Below are 25,809 nucleotides of genomic sequence, written 5' to 3'. Positions count from 1 at the left end.
AGTTTTCATTGGTTGGCAGATCTAGGGGCGGAGCCTAATTGCAAAATCCCTATTTCCTTACGAAAATTTATCATTTTAAATTATTCTTTAAACAACACGATACTCAAAAACATGTTTTTAATTTCTTTTAAAGAAATAAGTATTTTGCAGTTAAGCTCTGCCCCCTTGGTTCACGGCGAATAAAAAAAGATCATCACAATTGAGATCGGGCGGGTGGGCGGGCTTAAACTTTGCCTTTTTGTTTGAATATGTGTAGTCCTCTTTTTACAACATGAAACTTAAAACATGTTTAAAATGGTAAATTTGTATAAGGAAATATCGATTTTGCAATTAGACTTCGCCCCATAATTGCAAAAGTCATATTTCCGTGCAAAAATGTAACATTTTAACCATGTTCTAAGTTTCTTATCATGAAAAGATGGCTATGTATATTAAGAGAAACAAAGGCTAAATATAAGCCCCGCCCAATTCTGATGATTTTTTTTTATTCGTCGTAAGCCGAGGGGCGGAGCTTAATTGTAAAATCCTTATTTTTCTACGAGAAATTACCTTGTGAAATACGTCCGTTTCGATCTCAATCGTGATGAATTTTTCATTCGTTGTTAGACGGAGGGGCAGAGCTTAATTACTAAACCCTTATTTCTCTACAAGAAATAAAAAACATATTTTTGAGTATCATGTTGCACAAAGACTACTATTTATATTAAGAAAAAATCAAACGAAAAATTAAGCCCCACCCATATCCATCCCATGCTCAATTGTGATGAATTTTTCATTCGTTGTCAGACCGAGGGGCGGAGCCTAATTGCAAAATTGATAGTTTCCTACAAAAATTTACTATTCTCTATTTACTAATCCTTGTAGTTATAAGAAAGCTACAATATAGAAAATGATGGCAGCTATTTAAAATATGAGGGTTTCGGTGAACAGGTGATTAAATTTATTTTGAATTTATTCAAATAAAATTTTTAAAAAATATCGCTCTAACTCACTGGTTCACCATTAACAGACTGTAAAGAAGTAAAAGCAAAATATAAAAAATCAAATTGCCTTCGCTGGGCGAACAGTGAGTATTTAAATTGCTCTGCTATTAAAAATCAAGTGAAAGCATTTCATTTACATTGAAAGATGCAAATTCGAGCTAAATTATTTGGAAATTGATTTGACTATGGTTGTATGGCATGCATATTCCGTCGAAATAATGGTATTTAGAAATCAAAAAATTGCCATAAATTTTGTCCAACTTGAAACAAATTTATATCAAATTGGGTGTCTTAAAAAAGGTGCTAAGCGGTAGTTTAAATGGCATTTTTGTGAGCAGAATAAATTGAAAGGTTATTGAGATGAATCAAGAAAATGTATTAATGCGTTCTATTGTGCCGGATACGAGAAAAAATGCATTGTCATCATCATTGCTGTGAAATTCCATTCAAAATTTAATAACACTCTTCGCCGACCAAATTTTAACGAAACGACTAAAAATATTTCAATCTCTTCTCCATCGTTTCTTAAGTCGTTGTTAAGTATGTACTAATAATGCATACACTTTTTGCCTGTTCACTATCTGTTCTAAATCTATTTATTTATTGTTTTTTTATTTCAAAGAACGAGGACTCTTTATCTGCACATTTTGCGACTCCGAATAGTCGTAACCTGTTAAGTTGCCATCACGATTTAAAAATCCATGTTAGAACGCAATTTGGACTTCGAACCAAATTCAAACTAAATCAAGTCCACCCTTCGTTAAAAAAACAGCAAACCGATCCTTTTTCCCTTGTCCCTTTTTTTTTAAATCTTACCTCTTCCCTTACCTAACCCCTCATAAAATTTTCATCGTAAACGGATGGACCGCGCGAATGAGCACCCGAAAATCGGTCGTCTCCGTACGGATTACGGCCGCATCACGACGCCGCCGACGCCGTCCGTCCTCGGTGGCGGCGTCGCGACGCCTACCCAATAATTCATCCCACTCGAGCTCACAGAGTTGATCTTGTTTAGCCGAAGGAACGCGACTCGAATTATTTAACTCTCACATAAAAAGCGGAAAACTCATTAAAGTCCGGCCGCTGCAGTTAAGCTGTTAGATTTAATTAAAACGTCGAGCTGTAGAGGGCACTGTTTTTGAAGCGGCGGTAACTAAATTTTGACGAAGTTTTTAATAATAATGTTAAAAATGGTATCAATTACGAATTCTAAAGATATCGAAATTTTTATGGCAACGTTATGGTCACTTTTGACTCAAATGGCAACAACAAGTAGCAAACTCAAGAAATTTTACGCCGATCTTTTAAGCCATAAATTTTCTAGGAACATAAACCCTATTTTAAGGGCGACTGTAAATTATTGTACCCTGGAGCGTCTGCGAATGAAAATAGTAATTTTTTCCCACCCTGTGTTCTCCATCACTTTGATCCGGGGAGGCGAGGTGCCGAAAATTCTTGATTAAGTTTGACGAATTTGCATTTAAATGCTCTCTCTCCGTGAATTTATGTGTGGAAAAAAGTTCACGTGTCGTAATTTTCGGTGCTTATTAAAATGCTAATCGCGAGTGTAACTTATGCGTTCACGTTGTGTGTACGTACGACGTCGTGTCGGCACGTAATTTGATTAATTCATTACGTAATAAAAGGCAAGCTCATATTTGTCAAACAAATTAATTCGGTTGCGTGCAATCGTACGTATTTTTCCAGAATGGGAGGAATAATGGCGGTTCTTTTCCGGATACATGAGTTAATGTCACGGTGGTTGGTTTGGAGATAAATGGAAGGAAAGCTTTCCGAAATTATAAAAATTTTGCTGAGTTTCTTGAAAATGGGTTGCCATTTATTACTTACTTGCCATTTAATCATGCTTTGCCTTATATTACGTGTAAGGAAGACCACGGTGCTTTGTGGCGTGAAGTTGCCATTTAATTGGGCATACTGCCATTTATTGCCATTTACAGAAAATTTTGAAATGATCACTAGATCGTACGTATAACAACCAATCGTGAGCATCGTACAAAATATACTCAGGATTTGTGAGCGCGGAAGTGTTTAAAGGCCAGGTGTATTTATTTAGATTGTACTACACGTGTTATCTTTAAAATTTCTCAGCATTAAATCAGATTAGATTACGTTTGCACGAAACATTCGGTTCGTTGATCTCAAAATTCAAAGCGAAATAAATAAACCGTCTTAATACGAAACGATTGCACCATCCCTAGAAAAATTCGCCAACTTTTAACAATAACCGCATAAAATAAAGCAACAATTATTCGTTTTATGCTCGCCCTACATTCTCACGAAACCGTTTTTCCGTCTTCATTAACCGAGGCGCAGTATAAAATTCCGTTTTTTAATAGCCGCCCTAATTTTTCCCTTCATTTCGTGGCGTTTCTCTAATTACAAACGCAACTCGGAAATTACGGATCTGCGGGAATTCATTCGATTGCATATCGTTATACGTGCCCGTGCATATAAATAGCATAATCTCACCTTTAAAAATTTTATTCGGTCCGTTTTCCCCTCTTTCAGCTCCGTTAATATTAATTTAGTGTTTCCTCTGTTGTAGGGGTTTATTTTTAGCAAAACTGCAAATGAAAGGATACATTATTAATACGCAGACGGTTGTAAATTCTGTTCGGGTGATAATGGAGGTAGCTGCCAAGGTCACGGATTGACAGGTTTAGTGTGGGTGATAAAAGAATAAATCATTGTTGATAACGGGAAATTGGTTTTTGTTGCAATTGATAAGAACCAACGGATGTTGGATGCTTATTATTGATCTTTTTCTTAAAAATGTCAAGTTTTATTGTACAGGAAAGCATGTAGATATTAAAAATTTGTCAAAAAAAAAAGTAATTGTGATTAAAAATCAAGGCGGGTTCATAAACCACGAGAGTAAAATATTTTAAAAATAGTTATCATTATAGTAAAGTAACGTTGTCTCTAGAAACTATTATGTAGTAAAACAGTAACATTTCTGGTTGTCACGTTGGATTCCTCCCTATTATGGTTTCTACACAGTAAAGACATTTGTGTAAACTTTCCAAAAGTTTTTGCTTAATTAAGAGTGAAGAACAGTTTCACTTTAAGTATGTTATTAACAGTATATTACAGTCATGTTTACTCATTTAAAGCGAACAACATAATTGTCTGGGAGCAAGCGGTTAAAGTTAGAGTTTTTATTAATCAAAGGCGTATTATTTGTTTAATTTTCAGTATTGAGTGAATCATACAACGATGTCTTCCAACACTGCAAAATATTGACTGTAAGCTCAATCTATTTACAACAAATCCATATTAAGAGATAATAATGACAAATGATCTAAATGAATATAATTGCAAATTATTCAAACACAAACTAAATTTTGTTATGGTGATGCAGAAAAGACGTATGTGCTCGATGGTATTAAGAACCCGAAAAAATGATTTAAAAAAATCCCTGCACCAAACTTTGAAAATATTGAACGTCAATGTTGAAGAAGTAACTTCGTAATTCTCAATTGTTTTATGAACTGTCTAGTAGGCGGTCAAACAATTAGTTATTAATAATTTCATAATAATTTGCTAAAATATTTTTTACTGTTGACAGATTTTTGGCAATTTTTATCGGAGTTAATTTCAATTTTTATTCTTTTTCAAGTTTTCGATTTACAATTTTTTGTTCGTTCAGTTTTTCATCTCTTTTTCGACAATTTTGACGGTTTTTGGTTTTTCCAATTTTTTTATTCGATTCGTTTTTTCTTTCCAATTTTTCAATTCTTAAATTTCCGGATTTTTAGATTTTTAATGTTTTAATTTTTTTTCAGTTCGATTTCTCCAATCAAACAATTTTAAAATTGGATGAAAAATCAAAGATTAAAATTGAGGAAACCAAAAATTGAAAAATCGGGAAATTAAAAATTGAGAAACTGAAAAATCGAAAAAAATTGCAAAATTATAAAATGAAAACTTTGAAAAATCTAAATATTGAAAAAATGGAAAAACGACAAATTAAAAAATTGGAAGATTAAAAATTGAGAAACTTAAAAATCGGAAAAGTGCAAAATCGAAAAAACGAAATATTGTAAATCAAAGAGATCGGAAAATCATATAACAGAAAACGAAGGAAATAAAAACACGAAAAATTGTGATATATACTTGAGAAAATGAAAATTTAAAGTTTTTCAATTTTCCAGTTTTTGGAATTTTTCAATTTTTAAACTTTGCAATTTTTTGATTTGAGTTTCTCGAGTTTTCAACTTTTAATTTTAATTTAATTAATAAATTTTCAATTCTTTAATTTTTCACTTCTTCAAGTTTTCGATTTGTAATTTTTCGGTTCAGTTTTTTATTTTCTTTGGTTTTTCAGTTTTTCATATTTTTTTTATTTCTTCAATTTTTAGATTTTGCAATTGTTGGTTTTAAAATTCCTCGAGTTTTTAATTTTTCAATTTTTCGATTCTTTAATTTTTTGCTTTAAGTTTTCGATTTGCAATTTTTTGTTTCTTCAGTTTTTCATTTCTTTTTTTCGACAATTTTGACGGTTTTTGGTTTTTCCAATTTTTTTATTCGATTCGTTTTTTCTGCTTTCCAATTTTTCGATTCTTAAATTTCTCGATTTTTAGTTTTTTAATGTTTCAATTTTTTTTTTTCAGTTTGATTTCTCCAAATAATTTTAAAATTGGATGAAAAATCGAAGATTGAAATTGAGGAAACCAAAAATTGAAAAATCGAGAAATTAAAAATTGAGAAACTGAAAAATCGAAAAAAAAATTGCAAAATTATAAAACTGAAAAATGAAAAATTAAAAAACAAAAAATTATAAAATGAAAACTTTGAAAAATCTAAATATTGAAAATCAAGAAGTTGAAAAAATGGAAAAAGGACAAATTAAAAAATTGGGAGATTAAAATTTGAGAAATTTAAAAATCTAAAAAGTGCAAAATCGAAAAAACGAAATATTATAAATTAAAGAGATCGGAAAATCATATAACTGGAACTCGAAACAGAAAACGAAAGAAATAAAAACACGAAAAATTGTGATATAAACTTGAGAAAATGAAAATTTTTGGAATTTTGCAATTTTTCGATTTGAGTTTCTCGAGTTTTCAACTTTTAATTTTAATTTAATTAATAAATTTTCAATTCTTTAATTTTTCGATTTGTAATTTTTCGGTTCGGTTTTTTATTTTCTTTGGTTTTTCAGTTTTTCATATTTTTTTATTTCTTCAATTTTTAGATTTTGCAATTGTTGGATTTAAAATTCCTCGAGGTTTTAATTTTTCAATTTTTCGATTCTTTAATTTTTTGCTTTAAGTTGTCTATTTGCAATTTTTTGTTTTTTCAATTTTAATCTTTTTCAATTTTTCATTTCTTCAATTTGCGATTTTTTCAATTTTTCATTTTTTTAGTTCTTCAATTTTTAGATTTTGCAATTCTTGGCTTTAAAATTTCTGGAGTTTTTAATTTTTCGATTTTCTAACTTTTGGATGTTTCAATTTTTAGATTTTGCAATTTTTCATTTTTTTGATTGTAATTTTTCGTTTCAGTTTTTTTATTTTTTCAGTTGTTCGGTTTTCGATGTTTTCAATGTACAATTTTTGAATTTTTCAATTTTTCGATTAACAATTTTTCTATTTTCGTTTTTTAATTTTTCGTTTTTTCAATTTTAAATTTTTTATTTTTCGATTTTTCAAGTTTTCGTTTCTTCAATTTTTGACTTGCAATTTTTACTTTTCAAATTTTACGATTTTAGAATTTTTCAATTATTGGATTTTAACACTTTTCTATTTATTCGATTTTGAATTTTTCTATTTTTAATATGTATTTGAATTTCTCGATATTTAATTTTTCGATTTTACAATTTTGACGATCATTTTTCGATGTAAAAATTATTGAGTTTCCCAATTTTTCAATTCGGTTCGTTTTTTCTTCTTTCCAAATATTCCGATTCATAATTTTTTTTCGATTCTAAAGTTTCCCGATTTTTACTTTTTCTATATTTGAATTTTAACTTTTTCAGTTCTTCCAAGTTTTCGTTTTTTCAGTTTTTCGATTTTGGCACTTTTGGAATCAAAAAATGGAAAAATTGCAAAATCAAAAATGTTGTAATATCTAAAAATTGTACATAAAGAACTTGATATATTGAAGAAAATCCAGGAATTGAAAACTCGAAGATTGAAATTTTGAAAAATTGAAAGAAAAATCATAAAATTGATAAGAGGAAAATAAAAACTAAGAACTTGAAAAATTGAGGAAACCAAAAATTAAAAATCGAGAAATTAAAAATTGGGAAACAGGAAAATCGAAAATTGAAAAATTAAAAATCGAAAAATTATTAAACAAAAATATGAAAAATTGAAAAATTAGAGTTGAAAAAACGAAAAATTATGAAATCGAAACATGGAAAACGGAAAAATTAAAGAATAAACGAAACAATTTTGAAGTTCACGATTTTCAAAAATTTGGTTCAGAGTTTTTTTTACCATTTTTTGAGTTCTGGAGGCCCTTCTTAATGACGTACCATTTTACCATTTTTATGTAGTTCGTGTGTAGTCCTAGGCCCGCCCACTCTCCCTTACTTTTTTTAGAGTGTATGTCATTTGCCAAAATTAGTTTTATCTTAGCAGCTACCAGCTAAGATAAGACTGATTTTGGCAAATGACATACGCTCGAAGAAAAGAGAGGGTGGATGGGCGGGGCTAGTACCTGCTAGATATGACTAATTTGGCAAATGAGATCCGTCTAAGAAAATAGAGGGCAGGTGGGAGGGCTTAGTACCTGCCAAAATAAGACCGATTTTGATAAATGACATACCTTCTAAGAAAAGCGAGGGTGGGTGGGCGGGGCTAGTACCTGCTAAGATAAGACTGATTTCATCAAATGACGTATCCTCTAAGAAATTTAATTAAATTATTATGAGAAAAGACACTAGATACTCCAACTAGAGCAGAATTTTAGAAACTCACCCTATATTGTAATATCCAAACAAAAATCAGAAATATTTAATTTTTTGAAAAGATTTGAAAAATACGTGGTATCATATCTTATAATACAGCAACAATCATCCTTTTCTATTTAAAGTTTCGAAAAGAACACATCGAATATAGGTCGACAATTGGTTCTAAGCAGTATCTTTTCAGGTGTATCTTTTTCCACTCACCGCACACGAACATTTTCCTACAAATCTAATGTTCTCTCTTTTCGCTACTTTAACACGACATGTTTATAACCGTTACAAAAATAAACCATCGACTATTGTATACACATCTGTTACGTTTTAGTAGGTAATTTTTTGACATTTATTGAAAACATCATCACATAAATAGCTCAAAGACCGACTTTTTTCCAAGCGAAGGCCGCATGTCCACATTTCCTGCGATTTATTGAAAAATCTTCCACTAATCACGTCATCCGTTATGGACATTATGCTAGTGCGGATAAAATATGATAGCGTGTGCGCTACATATAGTAACATTTTAATTGAGTCAAATGAGCGATAAAAGCACTAAATCTTGAATTCTAGCGCTCATTTTGCAATGGGACGGTGACCGGGTTAGTCCAGGACGGTTCTGTGCTAGTCTGTGTGTGTGCGCGCGCGTTCGTCGACGATAATGCGTTGACCGATTTGATTCAAATTTGAGATAATTCCTGGCATTGATGAGTTTCCTCGTTTGTGTAAGTGTCTTCTCCTTGTTTTAAACCTCAGGGATATTTTTACTGTGTCGAGCCGAAATTGATTTGTCAGAGATGTGGGCGTTCGTCGTGGGTGATATCCGATCGAAGCAAATCCCTTTATCTGTGCTTTTAAATATGTCACTCGACATTTCGTTCGCAAAAACACAAGATGCCGTTTATCTTGAGTTTCCAATTAAAACTATCCTGGAAAATAAAATCACGAGACGCTACGATAAAATCAATCACAAGTTAATTGGAAATGTTCGGATGGGACTTCGTGTATTTTAAGTGGAAAGTACAGATAGAGACGGGAATTTTTAAAGTCACACCCTTTCGATTAAAAATTCAAATTAAATTCGATGCAGCCAACTAAATTAAAATCGAGGGTTCGATCCGGGCATTGTGCGACATTTCACGGACACGTGTACTGTAAGTAAAGTTGGGATGGGCGTTTCAAACTTTTTTCATAAAGTGTATATTGCTTTCTTAATGGTATTTTTCATCTTCCATGTTTTTTTATTGTGGTTTCAACGTGTTTCGTGAATGGTGCCTTGAATATTACATTAAAAAAAATCGAGGCGGATTCATGAACTACAAGTACAGGAGTATATTATTTTCTAAAATTTAAATAGCCTTTACCAAGTAAAATTTTAGTAACGTCTTCAAATTCAAATAACAGGAATGATATTACGTTAAATATTTAAAAACGTCTCATTTAACAATTTCTTAATGCGATTTTCCACTTTCTATGTTTGTTCTGCTATGTTTAACGGGATCTCCCACTAAAGTCGTTTCGCCAACCCCAAAGTGTGAAACTTTCTGTCTAATTTCCATTTCATTAGAGCACACAACATCTTGATCACGATTCAAGCCATGCGTAAAGAATTCTCAACCGCAAACAGTGGCGTACGGAATGAAAAGCAGAAATCAGAGAGATTGCGTACAAGATAGCTGCTTTTAAACTCTCTAAACTCCTTTCACGGCTTCTCGTATCGGCAAAATAAAAGAATATAAAATGTGGATGCAGATATAACCGGCTTTGCTGCTTTGCTATTGATTTTTTTTCAAAATATATACATGTGCCACTTCAATACGTTTATTCTTATTCTCCCGGTCCGTACAATGCTCGAGGGATAAAAGTGGATCGCTTTATTAGAAGAGCATTGGATTTAGTGGTTTCCGGTGAGTGGTTGCGTGTGTGTGCGCGTTCGTTGACGATTTCGCGAAAAGGCGTCGACCAATCGACGTCAAATTTGACGCATTGAATTCCTGTCTTTCAGTCGTACATTAAAATAGTTGCATAGAATGGTTTACATTTTCAAATAAATGTTTACTGCTTTTGACGTGTTTCATCATGTATGTTTCCATTGGTGCTATCGCGAATTTTATTTTTTAGTTCCTTAGTACATACCAACATTAGAATAAAAAAATTGTTGTCAGAGTTTATATTAAATGTCATATAGATAGATGACGTGCACTCAAAATGTTTTTTAATAATGTTCTCGTAAATTTGGGAACACAGTAATGTTGCGCCCGGCTATGTTTAATAGCTTGTAGTTTAAGGCGGTATTACTCGTTGTGTAAAAACGAGAGAAATTGACTTAGGACGATAGTTTTTTTTTTCTTAACAATCCTTATTAGACATATTTTGTCTCTCTTATATTAAAATTTGATTTTCAGTTGTTTTTTGTGTAAAAAAAAGTAAAAACGTGCAAAAATGACGACATTTACATTGCTGTTACAACGTACACTTTGTAGTGCGAAAAAAATTAAAAAAAAAAGGTATCTACAAGAAACCTTTCTTAACAGATTGCATCAATACGTTTTTTAATAAGTGTTACACAATTCATATATGCTTCAAGTTTTCAGCTGTGCCTACTGCGATCTCTGTCGCACAGTGAGTCGGACCTTCGGTCGGAAGTTGACCGTGAAATTGGGAACGCGGAGATTATGCAGGGTATAATACCTACCCTGACAAAAGAGGCTTCAAATTTTACTCATTTTGTGTAACTCTCCAAGTTTCGATTCTTTCGTCATTTTGTCAAAATAGAAAATATTGGTGGAATTAAAAAAGAATCAGCACAACACATTCAAAATTATTCGAAAGCTATCGGTGTTTTATTTTTGATACTCAATGTAAATTGTTGAATTATAAAAATTGATTAATCTAAAGTTATTTAGACAGCACTTTTCTCGCTGTTGAAGTCCGGTATAACATATTCAGTTTTGTCAGATAATTGTAAGATTCGATTTAGAGATTTTTTTTGCTGATAACGCAGTAAAGAGATCATCTGGCGAATGACTAATTTTATGTTTCCTCGACGTTTCTCCATTTTATAACACAATTTTTGGTTTCTTTATTTCCTTTATTTTTTTGTTGTTTTTTCGATTTACAATTCTTTATTTATTCAATTTTTCAAATTTTCAGGCTTTCATTTTTCAATTCCATGATTTTCCACGTTTAAAATTTTTCAATCTGCAGTTTTTGGATTTCCAGTCTTCTAATTTTTCAATATTTTGATTTTACAATACATATTTCTTTTTTTTATTTTTCACATTTTCGAATTTTAAGTTTTTCAATTTTTAATCTTTCGATTTTTCAAATTTTCGTTTCTGCAAATTTTCATGTTTGATCTTTTTACATATTTCAAGTTTTCATCATAATCTTTTTCGTTTTTTTATTTTTGATTTTTCAATTTTACAGTTTCTTGACTACTAAATTTTTCAATTTTTCGATTTGCAATTTTTTAATTTTGCAATTTTTCGATATTACAGTTTCTCATTTTTAGATTTTTCACATTCTCAGTTTTTAATTTTTGTCATTTTCAATTTTTCGTTTCCTCAATTTTTCAGGTTCTCGATTTTTATTTTTCATTTTCCCGATTTTTTTTAACTTTCATTTTCTCGATTTTATGTCACAAATTTTAATTTTTGCAATTCCTTTATTTTTTGTTGTTTTTCGTTTCTTCAATTTTTCGAATTTTCAGTTTCTGAATTTTTCGTTTCCACATTTTTTTTTCAGTGTGGCGAATTTTTAATTTTTATTTTCTCGATTTATATCACAATTGTTCGTTTCTTCATTTCCTTTATTTTCTGTGTTTTTTTTTTCGATTTTACAATTTTTCATTTGTTCAATTTTTCAAATTTTCAGTTCGTCCATTTTTCAATTTTTAAATTTTTCACTTGTTTTTGGATTTCCAGCCTTCCGATTTTCCAATTTCTTTGATTTTAAATATTTCTATTTCATAATACATATTTCTTTTTTTTTATTTTTCACTTTTTCAATTCTTAAGATTTTTCAAGTTTTCATTTTGTAATTTTTCGTTTTTTATTTTTGATTTTTCAATTTTACAATTTCTCGACATCCAAAATTTTCAATTTTTCGGTTTGCATCAGTTTTTTAATTTGGCAATTTTTCAATATTACAGATTTTCATTTTTCGATTTTTCAGTTTCTCAATTTTTCATTTTTCCCTTTTCTAATTTTTTGTTTCCGATTTTTATTTTTCATTTTCCCAATTTTTTAATTTTCACTTTTTCGATTTTATAGTACAATTTTCCCCTTTTGGATTTCCTTTATTTTTTGTTGTTTCTTTCGATTTTACGATTTTTCCTTTATTAAATTTTTCAAATTTTCAGGTTTTTAGCAATTTTTCTTCAAATTTTCAAGTTTGATTTTCACTTTGTACGTTTTTTTGGTTTTAATTGTACACTTTTTCGTTTTTTTATTTTTGATTTTTCAATTTTACAATTTGTCGACTTCCAAATTTTCCAATTTTTCAATATTATATTTTCTCATTTTTCCATTTTTCATATTCTCGATTTATAATTGTGCCCTTTTTCAATTTTTCGTCCCCTCAATTTTTCAACACCCCGATTTTTATTTTGCATTTTCCTGATTTTTTATTTTCTCGATTTTATGTCACAATTTTTTGTTTTTTCATTTCCTTAATTTTTCTTTCGATTTTCCAATTTTTCGTTTATTCAATTTTTCAAATTTTCAGGCCAATCGATTCCAATTCGTCGATTTTCCAATTTTTAAATTTTTCAGTTTGCAGTTTTTGGGTTTCCACCCCTTTTTTACTTTTTGGATTTTTAATTTTTAGTTAAACTTTAGATTTCTCAAATTTTCGAGAGTTTTATTCTTCGATTTCTTAATTTTGTTTCAACTTTTCGATGTTTTAATTTTTCTTTTTTAAAATTTTTCAATTTTTTTTATTTCTCTATTTATCGAATTCAGATGTTTGGATGTTTTGATTGCTCAGTTTCTCAATTTATCAATTTCTCAATTTTTTTCTTTTTCTGGATGCTTCGATTTTTGGATTTCTCGGTTTTTCGATTTTCCAATTTTTCGATGTTTCAATTTTTCAGTTATCCGTTTTTTCAATTTTTTTAAATTCTGGAGTTTCGATTTGTCAATTTTTCAGTTTTTCGATTTTTAAGTTTTAGATTTTCGAATTTTTCTTTTTTGATTCTTTGATTTTTCCATTTTTCAATTTTGTGATATTTCAATTGTTCAATGTTTTAAATTTTAGATTATTTGATTTCTGGATTTTTTGATTTTCCAGTTCTTCAGTATTTCTATTTTACAGTTTTTCAAATTTTGACATTGCTAAATTTTCAGTTTTCCGATTTTTCGATTAATATATATATTTTTTTATTTTACCGTTTCTCGAATTCGCAGTTTGGATTTTTCAGTTCTTCAATTCTTCAGTTTTTCGTTTTTTACACTTTAGATTTTTCAATTTTCGACTGTTTTATATATATTTCGATTTGTGAATTTTTCGGATGTTTCGATGTTTTGATTGTCTCAGTTTTTGAATTTTTCGATGTTTCGATTTTTCGATTTATCGGTTTTTCGTTTTTTTACTTTTCGACTTTTCGATTTTTGAATTTTCCGATTTTCTAAATTTTCAAGTTTTGACGTTTCTAAATTTTCAGTTTTCCGATTTCTCAATTAATCTATTTTTTGGTTTTCCCATTTTCGACTTGCGCAGGTTTCGATTTTTCAGTTCCTCAATTTTTCGATTTTTCAGGCTCCAGATTTTTCAATTTTTCGATTCTTTAGGTTTGCAATTTTTCGGATTTTCGATTTCCCAATTTTTCAATTTTTTAATTTCCCAATTTTTTGGATATTTCGTTCAATTTTGTGAGTTTTCTCAGTTTTTCGATTCTTCAATTTTTCAATTTTGGGATTTTTTAGTATTTCGACTTTTGGACTTTTCACGTTCTGGATTTTTTGATTTCTCGACTTTTTACTTTTTGGATTTTCAATTTTTCGTTCTTTGAACTTTCGGTTTTCACAATCTTTCAACGTTTCGATATTTTAAGTTTTCAATTTTTAAAATTTTAAGTTTTTCGATTTCTCAAGTTTTCATTCTTCTATATTTAAATTTTTCTATTTTCGAAATTTAAAGTTAATTATAAGTTACTTTTTATTAGAAGCACACGAACAAAAACAGAGTAGGCAATAGCAGGTGTTAATATATTTGAAAAGTGACTAGAGACCACTAGACAGTGTTTGGACTACGTAAAGAGTTATTTATGCTCAACTGTTGTGTGACAAATCTGAGTGATACCACCTTAATTAATAATTTTAGTCGCCTCATCTGTTTTTTCAAAATGCTCCCGTTTCTAAAACTAAATTTTTTTCAAAACTTGTGAATTTTGAGCATCGTCAAAATGGAAACCTTTCAAATTACACTTTTTGGCGAATTGACGTCTGTTGTTTCTGGAATTATTCTTTCCTGCCTGTTTGCTAAAAAGAGGCTGCGATTTTGCCAATCAAAATTTGGCGCACGGAAATTCTTCCCTTCGTATCTAAAAAATGATTGTGATAAAAAATGAAAAAGTGTTCGGTACAAATGAAGCAATAACGAGGGAAGGTGTGTTCGACCTGATAAGAAAGGAGGAAAAAATAAATAACGAAGAAGTGTCGAGATTCACCTGCGTTTTTCTTTATGCGAATCTCCATTCGAATGCTGCCTTTGTGTCCTGACTACCCTCGCGGCAGGTAATGACGTCGAATTTCGGATGCGAAGCAAGTGCTCGTCTTAATCCAACAATGGGAGCTTTTAAATGGCTGATTTACAGCGGGGTTTAGTGCGAATCTGGAGCGGAATGTAAAAACAAAGGGGATTGTTGGGGTGATAAACAAGTGAGTTGGTTCGGGCGAGGTGCAGTTAGGGATTTAATATTGTAAGTGCTCGAAAAGTGTGTGCTCGCCGGCTGGAATTTTGTCGGTTGTCGAGTTTTCTTACAATGATTTCACTTGTTCACATATTTCTGATTACTAATAATAAGTATTAGTCGAAGCTTGGCGGTTTACAAACGCTGACCAAGGTCGTATTTGTAATATTTTACTGATGATTTAACGTCTGTAGACACAAAAACAGTAGTAACAAAAGTCTGCAATCTGACAGAAGAAACGTCGCTATTTGTTAATATTTACCCACTTAGCATTATTATTATGAATTAAGCTTTTGAACAGGCTGAAGGCCCAGTTACTAAGAGACAACTAATTAAAAAAGTAATAAAGAAGAAAAAGGAAAACGGCTATAAATACTTCAAAAGATGGAGATAATCTGGTAAATATCTAAGAAAAGAACGACAAGAGAAATATCAAGTAAAGTCTGAGTCAGCTAATTAGGACAAATTCGGTAGCTCCGAAACATTGATGGTGGTCCTTATTAGCAGAAATTTACATAAATTCATTATTTCAGTTTTAGACTCCACGTTTAAACCCTTCTTTCATGACATTTTTGGAGTTGTAAAGAAAATGTAAAATCATTAGTGAGTTGAACCCATTTGATATACAGTGTTTTTCTGTTTTAACTGTCTACTGAGTCTAAGAAATCTCAAAAATTCCCTTCTAATATTAAGTAAAATGTCAAAAATGTTGTCAGGTCTAATGATGAATTATTCTAAAATTTACCAGAAAAAGTTTTTCGATATTTCGATTTTTCAATTTTTCATTTAACGGTTTTCTTTCGATTTTTCGCCTTTTCGTTTTTAGATCATCACATTTTATACCAATGTACGAGCACTGGTTTGTCTTACAGTAATGTTGTGCCCACCTATATTTAATAATGATAAAATAAAAATTGTCATAATGACATCGATTTACCCAAAATAATATTCAGAACGTTTTGCTGCATTGTAGCTTAAATAATAATTTTAGTCGCTTCCTCTGTTTTGAGGAGACAATTTTATAAACAGTTGAAGTTGAGCATGTACTGTAAATATATTTTTACTTCAGACGCAAGGGAAGATCTGTCTAGATAACTTTAGACCAATTTTTTGCGTTTAACAGAGAGGCGCCTAGTGTTTTTTATAATATAAAAAAATCTTAGGGGCCTCTTGTGTTTTGTTTTTAGAATACTTTTAAAAAATCTCGAGGATCCGTGGAGTTCTTTATTTGGAAAGAATTTTACAGAATTTTAGGGGCTTCTAGCGTCTTTTTTATTAAATATGCCATGTTTCGTTTTTGAAGCAGAAATCAAAATATTGTTAAAACCGATAACTGAAAAATCAACAATCCAAAAATTAAAATATCGAATAGACTAAAATGTTGAAAAATGTAAGATTTAAAAACTCGAGCAAGTAAAAAGTCCAAAAAAAACTAGAGCCGGAAAATCCCAAAATTTAAACAGAGAAATCGAAAAATGGGAAAATTAAAAGATCGTTAATTAAGAAATTGAGAAATCGAAAAACGCGAAAATTTAGAAACGCTACAAATTGAAAAATTGAAAAATCGAAAAATTTAAATACATGTATGTTATTAATTGAGATAACGAAATAGCTGAACATTGAAAAATGGGAAAATTTAAAATTGAAAAATTTAAAAATTAGAGGGCAAAATATCCAAAGACTGAGAAATCGAAACAACCAAAAAGTGAAAAATTTAAAATTTAAAAATTCGAAAAATTGAAAATTTACAAAATCGAGGAATCAAAACATTAACGAATCGAAAAAACAAAATCGAATAAGTAAAAAATCAAAAGAGCAAAGACGAAAACAGTCGAAATATATATTGAAAAATCCCAAAACTGAAACATCCAAATTGAGAAATTGAGAAATCGGAAAATCCAAAAATTTAGAAACGCCAAAAATTAAAAAATTGAAAAATCGCGAAATCGAAATATCAAAAGATCGAGAAGTTGAAAAATCAAAAAATTGAGAAATGGAAGTGGATAAAAATCGAAAAATGGGAAAATTCAAAATTGAAAAATTTTAACTTAAAAAACTGAAGGTGAAAAATCGGAACATCGAACACTAAAAAATTTCGAAAAGTTGAAAACCTGGGAAATTTAAAAACGAGAAGGCGAAAAATCGAGAGAAAACCATTAAATCGAAAATCGAAAAATCGAAATATCAAAAAGCTGAAAAATTAATTCCGAAAAATTGTAAAATCGAAAAATCTAAAAATGAGAAGGCAAAACATCGACAAAAAGAGAAATCGAAATAACAAAAAAGTGAAAAATTAAAATTTAAAAATTGGAAAAATTGTAACATTTAAAAAATCGAGCATCAAAACGGCAACAAATCGAAAAATGTAAGATTTAAAAAATCGCAGAATTTTGAAAAATCGAATAATTAAAAAATCAAAAAAATAAGATGTCGAAAAATGTAAAAATTAAAAAATCGAAACAACTAGGTATTGAAAAATTCCAAAACTTAAACATTGAAAATTTGAAAACTGAAAAATTGGGGAATTGAGAAATCGAAAAATCCAAAAATTCAGGAACTCCAAAAATTGAAAAATTGAAAAATTTAAATACATAAATTCTAAAACCGAAACCTTGAAAAATTGGAAAATTGAAAAGATGAATTATCGAAAAACTGAGAAATCGAAATCGAAAAATTGAAAAATCGCGAAATCAAAATATCAAAAGATGGAGAAGTCGAAAAATGGGAATATTCAAAATTGAAAAATTTTAACTTAAAAAAACTATAAACCCAAAAATGAAAAATCAAAACATCGAAAAACTGAAAAAATTCGAAAATTGAAAAACCGGGAAATTTAAAAACGAGAAGGCGAAAAATCGAGAGAAACCATTAAATCGAGAATTGAAAATTCGAAATATCGAAAAAGTGAAAAATCAATTGCGAAAAATTGTAAAATCGAAAAAACTAAAAACGAGAAAGCAAAAAATCGACAAAAAGAGAAATCGAAATAACAAAAAAGGTGAAAAATCTAAAATTTAAAAATTGGAAAAATTGTAACATTTAAAAAATCGAGCATCAAAACGGCAACAAATCGAAAAATGTAAGACTTAAAAAATCGCAGAATTTTGAAAAATCGAATAATTGAAAAATCAAAAAAATAGGATATCGGAAAATATAAAAATTAAAAAATCGAAATAAGTACATATTGAAAAAATCCCAAAACTTAAACAGTGAAAGTTTGAAAACTGAAAAATTGGGAAATTGAGAAATTGAGAAATCGAAAAATATAATACATAATTTAGAAACGCCAAAAATTGAAAAATTGAAATACATAACCCAAAACTGAAACCTTGAAAAATTGGAAAATCGAAAAATTGAAAAATCGCGAAATCGAAATACCAAAAGATCGAGAAGTCGAAAAATCAAAAAATTGAGAAATGGAATGGATAAAAATCGAAAAATGAGAAACTTCAAAATTGAGAAATTTTAACGTAAAAAATTGATAAACCAAAAGGTGAAAAATCGAAACATCGAACACTGAAAAATTCCGAAAAGTTGAAAAACCGGAAAATTTAAAAACGAGAAGGCGAAAAATCGAAAGAAAACCATTAAATCGAAAATTGAAAAATCGAAAAACTGAAAAATTAATGCCGAAATTGTAAAATCGAAAAATCTAAAAACGAGAAGGCAAAAATCGACAAAAAGAGAAATCGAAATAACAAAAAAGTAAAAAATCTAAAATTTAAAAATTCGAAAAATTGAAAATTTAAAAAATGAAGCATCACAACGGCAACAAATCGTAAAATGTAAGATTTAAAAAATCGCAGAATCGAATAATTGAAAAATAAAAAAAATAGGATGTCGAACAATCTAAAAATTTAAAAATCGAAATAAGTACATATTGAAAAAATCCCAAAACTTAAACAGTGAAAATTTGAAAACTGAAAAATTGGGAAACCGGGAAATTGATAAATCGAAAAACCAAAAATTTAGAAACGCCAAAAATTGAAAAATTTAAAAATTGAAATACATAACCCAAAACTGAAACGTTGAAAAATTGGAAAATCGAAAAATTGAAAAATCGCGAAATCGAAATATCAAAAGATTGAGAAGTCGAAAAATCAAAAAATTGAGAAAAGAAAGTGGCTAAAAATCGAAAAGTGGGAAACTTCAAAATTGAAAAATTTTAACGTAAAAAACTGATAGACCAAAAGGCGAAAAATCGAAACATCGAACACTGAAAAATTCCGAAAAGTTGAAAAACCGGAAAATTTAAAAACGAGAAGGCGAAAAATCGAGAGAAAACCATTAAATCGAAAATTGAAAAATTAATTCCGAAAAATTGTAAAATCGAAAAATCGAAAAACGAGAAGAAAAATTGAAAAATTTTAACTGAAAAACCGATAAACCAAAAAATGAAAAATCAAAACATCAAAAAACTGAAAAAATTCGAAAATTTAAAAACGAGATGTAGATTTACACCTACAACTGTAAATTTGTAAAACCTCCGGAAACAATCCGGAAAGCCTTCAGGAGTTAGGGGTCGTGCAGTTGTTAATTTGGAAGGTTTTTCCAGTATCTGTGGACAGTATTTTTCTTGTGTGAATACCAATATTTTTTGTTAGTCCACTATATGGATTTTGAAGTTTTGACGCACAGGGTTTGAACCGTGTAGAATTTAAGCCATGTTTTGACGTTTCGGCCACGTTCGTAAGGGGCATCTTCAGAAAGTGTTAAATTCGTTGTTATAGCAGAGATGAACTACGAGGCTTAGAATTTATTCGTTCCATTTTACTCTTAGGCGAGCACCATCCATAGACAATTTGCTTCTTATCCGGATTGTAGAAATTTTTAGTCATCACTTTTCTTGACTTGTGAAATATGTTTTTTACTTTTATATAATTTGTACTTAAACTATTTAAATGCAGTGGATGTTCGTAGTCCACGAAATAAAAATAATTAGGATGAGCTACAATGTTTTCTGTATGATTTACTGAAAATAGAAGGAGAAATGGATAGATTTAACAACTATTTGTATGTTGGCCACTTCTGCGCTACGATTTGTCAAATTTGACAATTAACGACTAGTCATATTTTTCACATATTACACCACCGGCCTATAAATCCAACTAAATTCATAACCACCTCAATTACTCTCCACAAATCATCGTTTTTCCTTCCGTAGAACTTCGTGCAAAGCCCGCATCGAATCGATACGTAAACAATGAACTTTTCCAAACGTAATACGGCAATTATCGGTAAGTTTGCCTAAACTACAGTGTCGATATGACTCATTTAAACTTACCTATCGACTTACACCGCCACTGATTTTGCTTTGAACAGAGTCACGCACTTTAAAAACCTACTCCAGAAGTCGGCAGAAAGGAAGTCGACTCGTTTTATTGGTGCTAAGTTCTGCACGCCAGCACTTACACAGGTCTTTATACGTCGATGAGACGTAAAATGTGCTTTGCAGGGGTAGAAGTGATGACCGGGATTTACACAGAAATACAGTCGTAAATGATTTATTTTCCAGGGTTGGTGGCCGGGTAATCCTTGAAGTTTGAAGGAGTTTAGCTTGGATATGTGGTCGCCATGGAAAAGTGCAAAAATTATACATGCTTTTGAGATATGCGAATGGGCGATTTTTTAAGAACTTTATCGTGAGATCTTGGACAAATGGGTGTTATGGTGTATGGTTCGAGATAAAGTTGCATTATTCATTGGTGGTGGTAATTAACGTGTGTTGTTTATGCTCCAGTAAGTGACAGGAAACCGGGGAAGGTCGGGGAAAAATTTCGACGGCTTTTGTTATTCATATGCTTAGTGGCTGTCTGAGCTTGATTAATCTAGGGGTTGCGTGTGGGAAAAACGCAGAAGTGTAATTGTAGTGTAGTATGCAAAACAAGTGTTCTGTAATTGAGCATTTTTGTGTCGGTGTTAGGTAGCATTTCTAAAAAGCATTGCAAAACACAGAATCACATAGTACCCAGACTTTATCTTCTTTGGCTATAATTGGATCTGGCGCCGCCACCGGATTTTATTCCAATTATTAAAAGCACAAATTTGGTTTATGCTCGTAAAAATTATTATTCTGATTTAAAAATGAACGCAAATAAAACTTCAGCGGGTAAAATAAATTCTCGTATACCTCAGTGCAGTTGTCATACAAAAAACAAATGTGTTCCAGTTTTTACAGTGCATTGACACGAGAATTTTTGTATGACGTCGGAGATTTTAATATTTAAATTGTCACAGTTTGTTAAAAAATTACAAAATTAGCTTCGTGTACAGATTCCATTGACTGGCAGCTATTGTAACGATATTGACTACAATAAATTTACGTTTATCGCCTGCATTGGCCTTTTAAAAGAACAGATGCATTTCCGGTCGTTGGAATCTATTAACGTACAATTGTAGATAATTTAACACAAAATATTAATTTTCCAGTTCCTTATTAAAAACTGAAGGAGATATTTTTCTTGTGATCAAGTTAAGGAAGTGTCAGTTATAGTTACAGCTAGAAATGGCTTAACTAAAAGTGTCGACTTAATTGTATGGATAAAAGTTAATTGTAGCTAATCTCAGAAAGGATAACGTCTATAAAAACATTTATCTCTGCGTAACAAGCAAAAAGTTCGCCAAACGAGCTCGAGTAAAAATCGCAAAGCCTGTCAAAGAAACCGCCATTTCTCATCCTTTGAATTCCTGCCTCGGTCCGAATAATCTGGAAGACTGTGCTTATAGTATGACCTAAATAATGTAACAATGTAGTTATTGATCGCGTAACTAACTTCCATTCTCACAGAAATCGCACAAGTACAAAATTACAAAAGCGTCAAAAACGTATATGGAACGTAAACATTTTTACGCTCACTTTATTTCTATTCTAATGGATGCAGTCATGCAGTTGCATCGCACAAAATGTCAATGCCATGAATCACACATCTCATTACTGTTATAATAATGAAATTATATTAATCGATTAACCTAGATTCGATCATTTTGTGCTTTTTTGGTAAAGTGACTAAGGCTGCGAGTTTTAATAGTGGGCGTAGATTTTTAGGGTTGTTATTACGCGAATGGGTGAGTAATTAAATTAGGGGTGTGCTTTATGACACAAATGGTTATGAGTTATATTTAAATTTTTAATTTCGTTAATGCCGTTGCAGTTGAAACCGGAATATCGAAGAAAAATTTATTTATACAAATGTTTGTCTAATCTTATATTCTGAATTGTTCGTCGGTCTTGTTGTAAATTATTCCCTCGATAGAGTCAGAGGGATGAATCGACAAACATTTGAGAATGTGCTCGACTCGATTTTCCTCGAGAAATCTCAATATTCAGGGATGGGAGTTTTAAGAGTTCTCTTCTTAAATTATGTTGACGTTAGGAGTGACAGGCAAACGTATTGATGCTTTATTTAGACATTTTTCGCCGGTCCACGGATTGTACAAGAAGTTTTGAAAGCTACTACCAAGTTATCTATTACGACTATAATTGGAATGGCATCACTGTATGTCGGAAATTGATCCTCTGAGAAAAATAAGACGATAATTAATTCGATGAAGCTTAAAGATGCCTTTTTAACAAGGAAAAATTAAATTAACTACGTGGCGAAGTTCTACAAAGAAGATACTTATAATTTGAATACAGATTAAAAAGTTAGAAACTTTGTATCATTCCTTAGTTGCACGAGAAAATTCTCAACGAAGTTTGTTCAGTGTTAAGCTGTGAAGTGTAAAGGGAAACGAAAACGAAATACTTATTCCTAATAAGTAGTTACAAACGAATCTTTTAGTTGGAATAATTTTATTCAGTTTCCATTGCAAGATGTTTTGTTTTGCTCGCGGTGCTCGTCGTGGGTAATTTTTCCAGAATATAGGTCACTCGAATCGATTCTAGTTCTAATAAAAATAAATACCCCTCTTTTAACTCCTTGAAGCCATTTCGTTTAATAAAGACTTAGCAGGCAAAGCTGCGAATACATCATTTAATACGACTCTCTAAAAATATATTCTCGAAAGATCCACTCATTTCTCCACAATTCAAGGGTGTTAACCGTTCTCAATAAGTATTCTTTTTCTTGTTTCGTCGGGCGTTTGATCGTTTTTCTTTCTCTCCAGGAAACCTAATTACAAAGGAAACTGTAAATTTTCGGCTCACTTCCATTATTATGCAACGAAGGTTGCTAAATCGAACGATAAATCAACATTGAATTATCCTCATGCGGAACACATGAGTGTATATTGGTAAATTGCTCCATAGTTTGCATACACATCCCTTGTTTGGGGTCGATTCGGAAAGTATTTTTCTGGGTGAGCTGACAGCCTGGGGTTTGTTAAACGGATGAATATTTTGTTAAAGGTGCCAGAAACAGACATGCACACGTCGAAACTTTGTGCGGTTTTTAATTTTTGGAGGGTTGTATACGATTACACCATTACACAAAAATGTGTAGAGTTATTTACAAGCAAACGCGAAATTAGACGTTCTTCAAATGGCTGTATACTGAGCTTTCGCCCGGGAACTAAAAAATATTGCGTGTAATATATGTTTTTGTTGGGTTAGGTCACACAAAGCATAAATCCTCAATATCATATCACAATAAAAAACCGGAGGAAGAAAGGGGGTGGGAAACCAGGCCAAGAAAATATAAAATGTTTGTCTTGACGTCTCCACCCTTCTTGCGAGGAAAACAATTTTGACGAGGGATTTATGATGACTTTGGCGATCTAATTAGGAAAAAAGTGAAAGGGGAATGCCCGGGGGTTTGCGTTCTCATGGTTTTTGCATGCGTGATCAAGTTTTCGGTTTTATTTGGGATAGAGAAAAGTTATTGGGTTTTGAAGGGTTGAGGGTAGATTGACCGGTTTCTATGAAGCTATTGATTTATTCAAATGTGAAATATTCTGGTGTATGTATGTAGATTGCAAGGCAAGGGAAAAGACAGACAAGATTTGCAGCTGGGTGGTATTTGGATTTAGTGTAGCAGCTGATGAAATTTTGACTATAATTTAGTTGACTGCCACAAAAGTTGGAGATTATTGACTGTAAAAACGGTGATTTCTGGAAATTAGCCTTGTTGAGAACAAAAGTCTATGATTGAGATAGTTTCCTTGACATATCATTGAATAAAATATGGTATAGCGATGTGAAAATAGGACATCAAAAATGTATAGCAGAACGCACGCAATAGACAAAATCCTTTAATCAAGATGTATAGCTGGTGTAAGTTTTTTGCCGCCATTTAAACACCCACCTTTCTAGATATTTCGCGATCGAGGTTCTTCTGGAGTGCCCATCGCCACTTCCGCTTCCAGGCTTTTCTTTGGTCGAGGGGCGCCGTCAGTGATAATGAGTCACCACCGCTCATCACCGTTCGTACTGCAAAATCCATAGGCGTTATGCCGGAGCGTAACATGAAAGCAATCGTCCATTATATTAAAACTTGAAAAAACGCAATTAACCATTATTGATGTTTCCGTACCATTTGGCCATAATTAATGCGCAAAACATAATTGATTTCGTAGAAAAGTGTTGGTAGTAACATTATTTGACGCTTGATTATAGCTGCCAGTTTCTGTGCCGTCTAGATCGTAAAACACCAACCAAAATGTGGGTACCCATCCACAACAACAATTGGATGACGTCATCTCCAAAATTTAAATTAGTAAATGTTATTTAAATTTTATAAAATAAGGTAGTCCCGCACTTGTGGTTAAAAATCCGTGTTGAGATTTTACCCTAGACATCAAAATTGTTTGTATTTTTCGTGAGGGTGGTAAATCGTTAATCAAAATGTTTTCGTTTGTACCCTCCGCAAAAATTTACGTAATTTTACAATTTTGCTGAATAAATGTTCTCCAGAATTACAAACTCCTGCATGTGTGATTCATGAATCGGTGTAGAGTTTTTACTCTACACGCCCAGATTTCTGGAAAAAAATCGAAACTGTATAACATTTTGAATTTTTGATTTTCGATTTTTGATATTTCGACTTTGCGATTTTAGATTTCCCGAGTTTTTGTTTTTTCGACTTGTGTATTTTTGATTTTTCGTTTTTTGGCATTTTCAATTTTCGGTTTTTTGATTTTCGTTTTGTTCATTTTTCGAAATTTTTTTAATTTCGATATCTCGATTTTTCAATTTTTACATTTTCGACTTTCCAATTTTTAGATTTTAGAATTTTCGGTTTTTCGAAATCTCGATTTTTGAGGTTTTGATTCCAAGGTTTTCGAAGTTTTGGTTTTTTCAGAATTTTTCAATTTTTCGATTTTTGACTTTTCGAATTTTTGATTTTTCAATTTTTCCATCTTTCAGTTTTTAGACTTTTTAATTTGTTTATTTTTCGTTTTCTCAAATTTTGGATCTCATTCTTCAGTTATTTGACTCTCCAGAAGATTTTCTTGTTTCTATTCTCAAACATTCGATTTTTCGATTTTCGATTTTTTGGAGCTACACCATTGGTTTTTATTTTATAAAGGTTATTACAAAATAAAAATTTGCAAAATCAAATTCTCTAATTTTTCAAAGAATCTGGATTTATTGGCTTTGCTTCAAAGTCGAGGGAAGTTTTAGAAAAATCGAAAAAATATTCTTGTCATTTTGTTAACCGAAGGAAGTATTGTAATCGACTCCGTCGGCCGACTCTCTATTTTTACGTTTTCTCGACTTTCAGGACCCTTACAGTACGAAGAAATACGTTTCCCGTTTCCGCTAACCAAAATTTGTCTAGTCATCCCACCAATAATGTGATGACGTCACTTCAAAATTCTACATAGTAAATGGGTTTTAAATTTTTAAATTGTATCAAATAACATAGTCCTACATATGTAGTTTTGACGCCGCATTGAGTTTTTACCCGAAATGTTCATTTTTTGAAAAAAAAAAAAAATCAAAACTATCAAATAACATTTTGCAATTTAATTTTGACTCATCCAAACTGAATTCTTTGAAATCTTGCAATGTTTTAAATTTATGGTAAGCCTAATAATTT

At 30.9% G+C, this 25,809-nt stretch overlaps 1 protein-coding gene across 6 annotated transcripts in view; it reads left to right on the top strand.

Annotated features, from left to right (window-relative positions):
* LOC135125476 (PH and SEC7 domain-containing protein-like) overlaps nucleotides 1–25,809 on the top strand; it is a 75,540-nt gene that overhangs the window by 13,114 nt on the left and 36,617 nt on the right. Inside the window, exon 1 of one of the 6 annotated variants that reach the window (XM_064051136.1) lies at nucleotides 8,531–8,642. The exons of the other annotated variants lie outside the window; for them this stretch is intronic. Coding sequence (XP_063907206.1) covers nucleotides 8,625–8,642 — 18 coding nt within the window. The 5' untranslated portion in view covers nucleotides 8,531–8,624. Of the gene's footprint in view, nucleotides 1–8,530; nucleotides 8,643–25,809 lie in introns of those variants that run through there. 6 annotated transcript variants of the gene reach the window in all.

Source organism: Zophobas morio, unplaced genomic scaffold (assembly GCF_036711695.1).
Source record: "Zophobas morio isolate AGI-343-1 ecotype UQ-CSIRO unplaced genomic scaffold, CSIRO_AGI_Zmor_V1 ptg000008l, whole genome shotgun sequence".
In the NCBI taxonomy this organism is placed as follows: Eukaryota; Metazoa; Arthropoda; class Insecta; order Coleoptera; family Tenebrionidae; genus Zophobas; species Zophobas morio.
The sequence above is the reverse complement of the archived record's forward strand: the minus strand, read 5'-3'. Positions and strand labels throughout refer to the sequence as shown.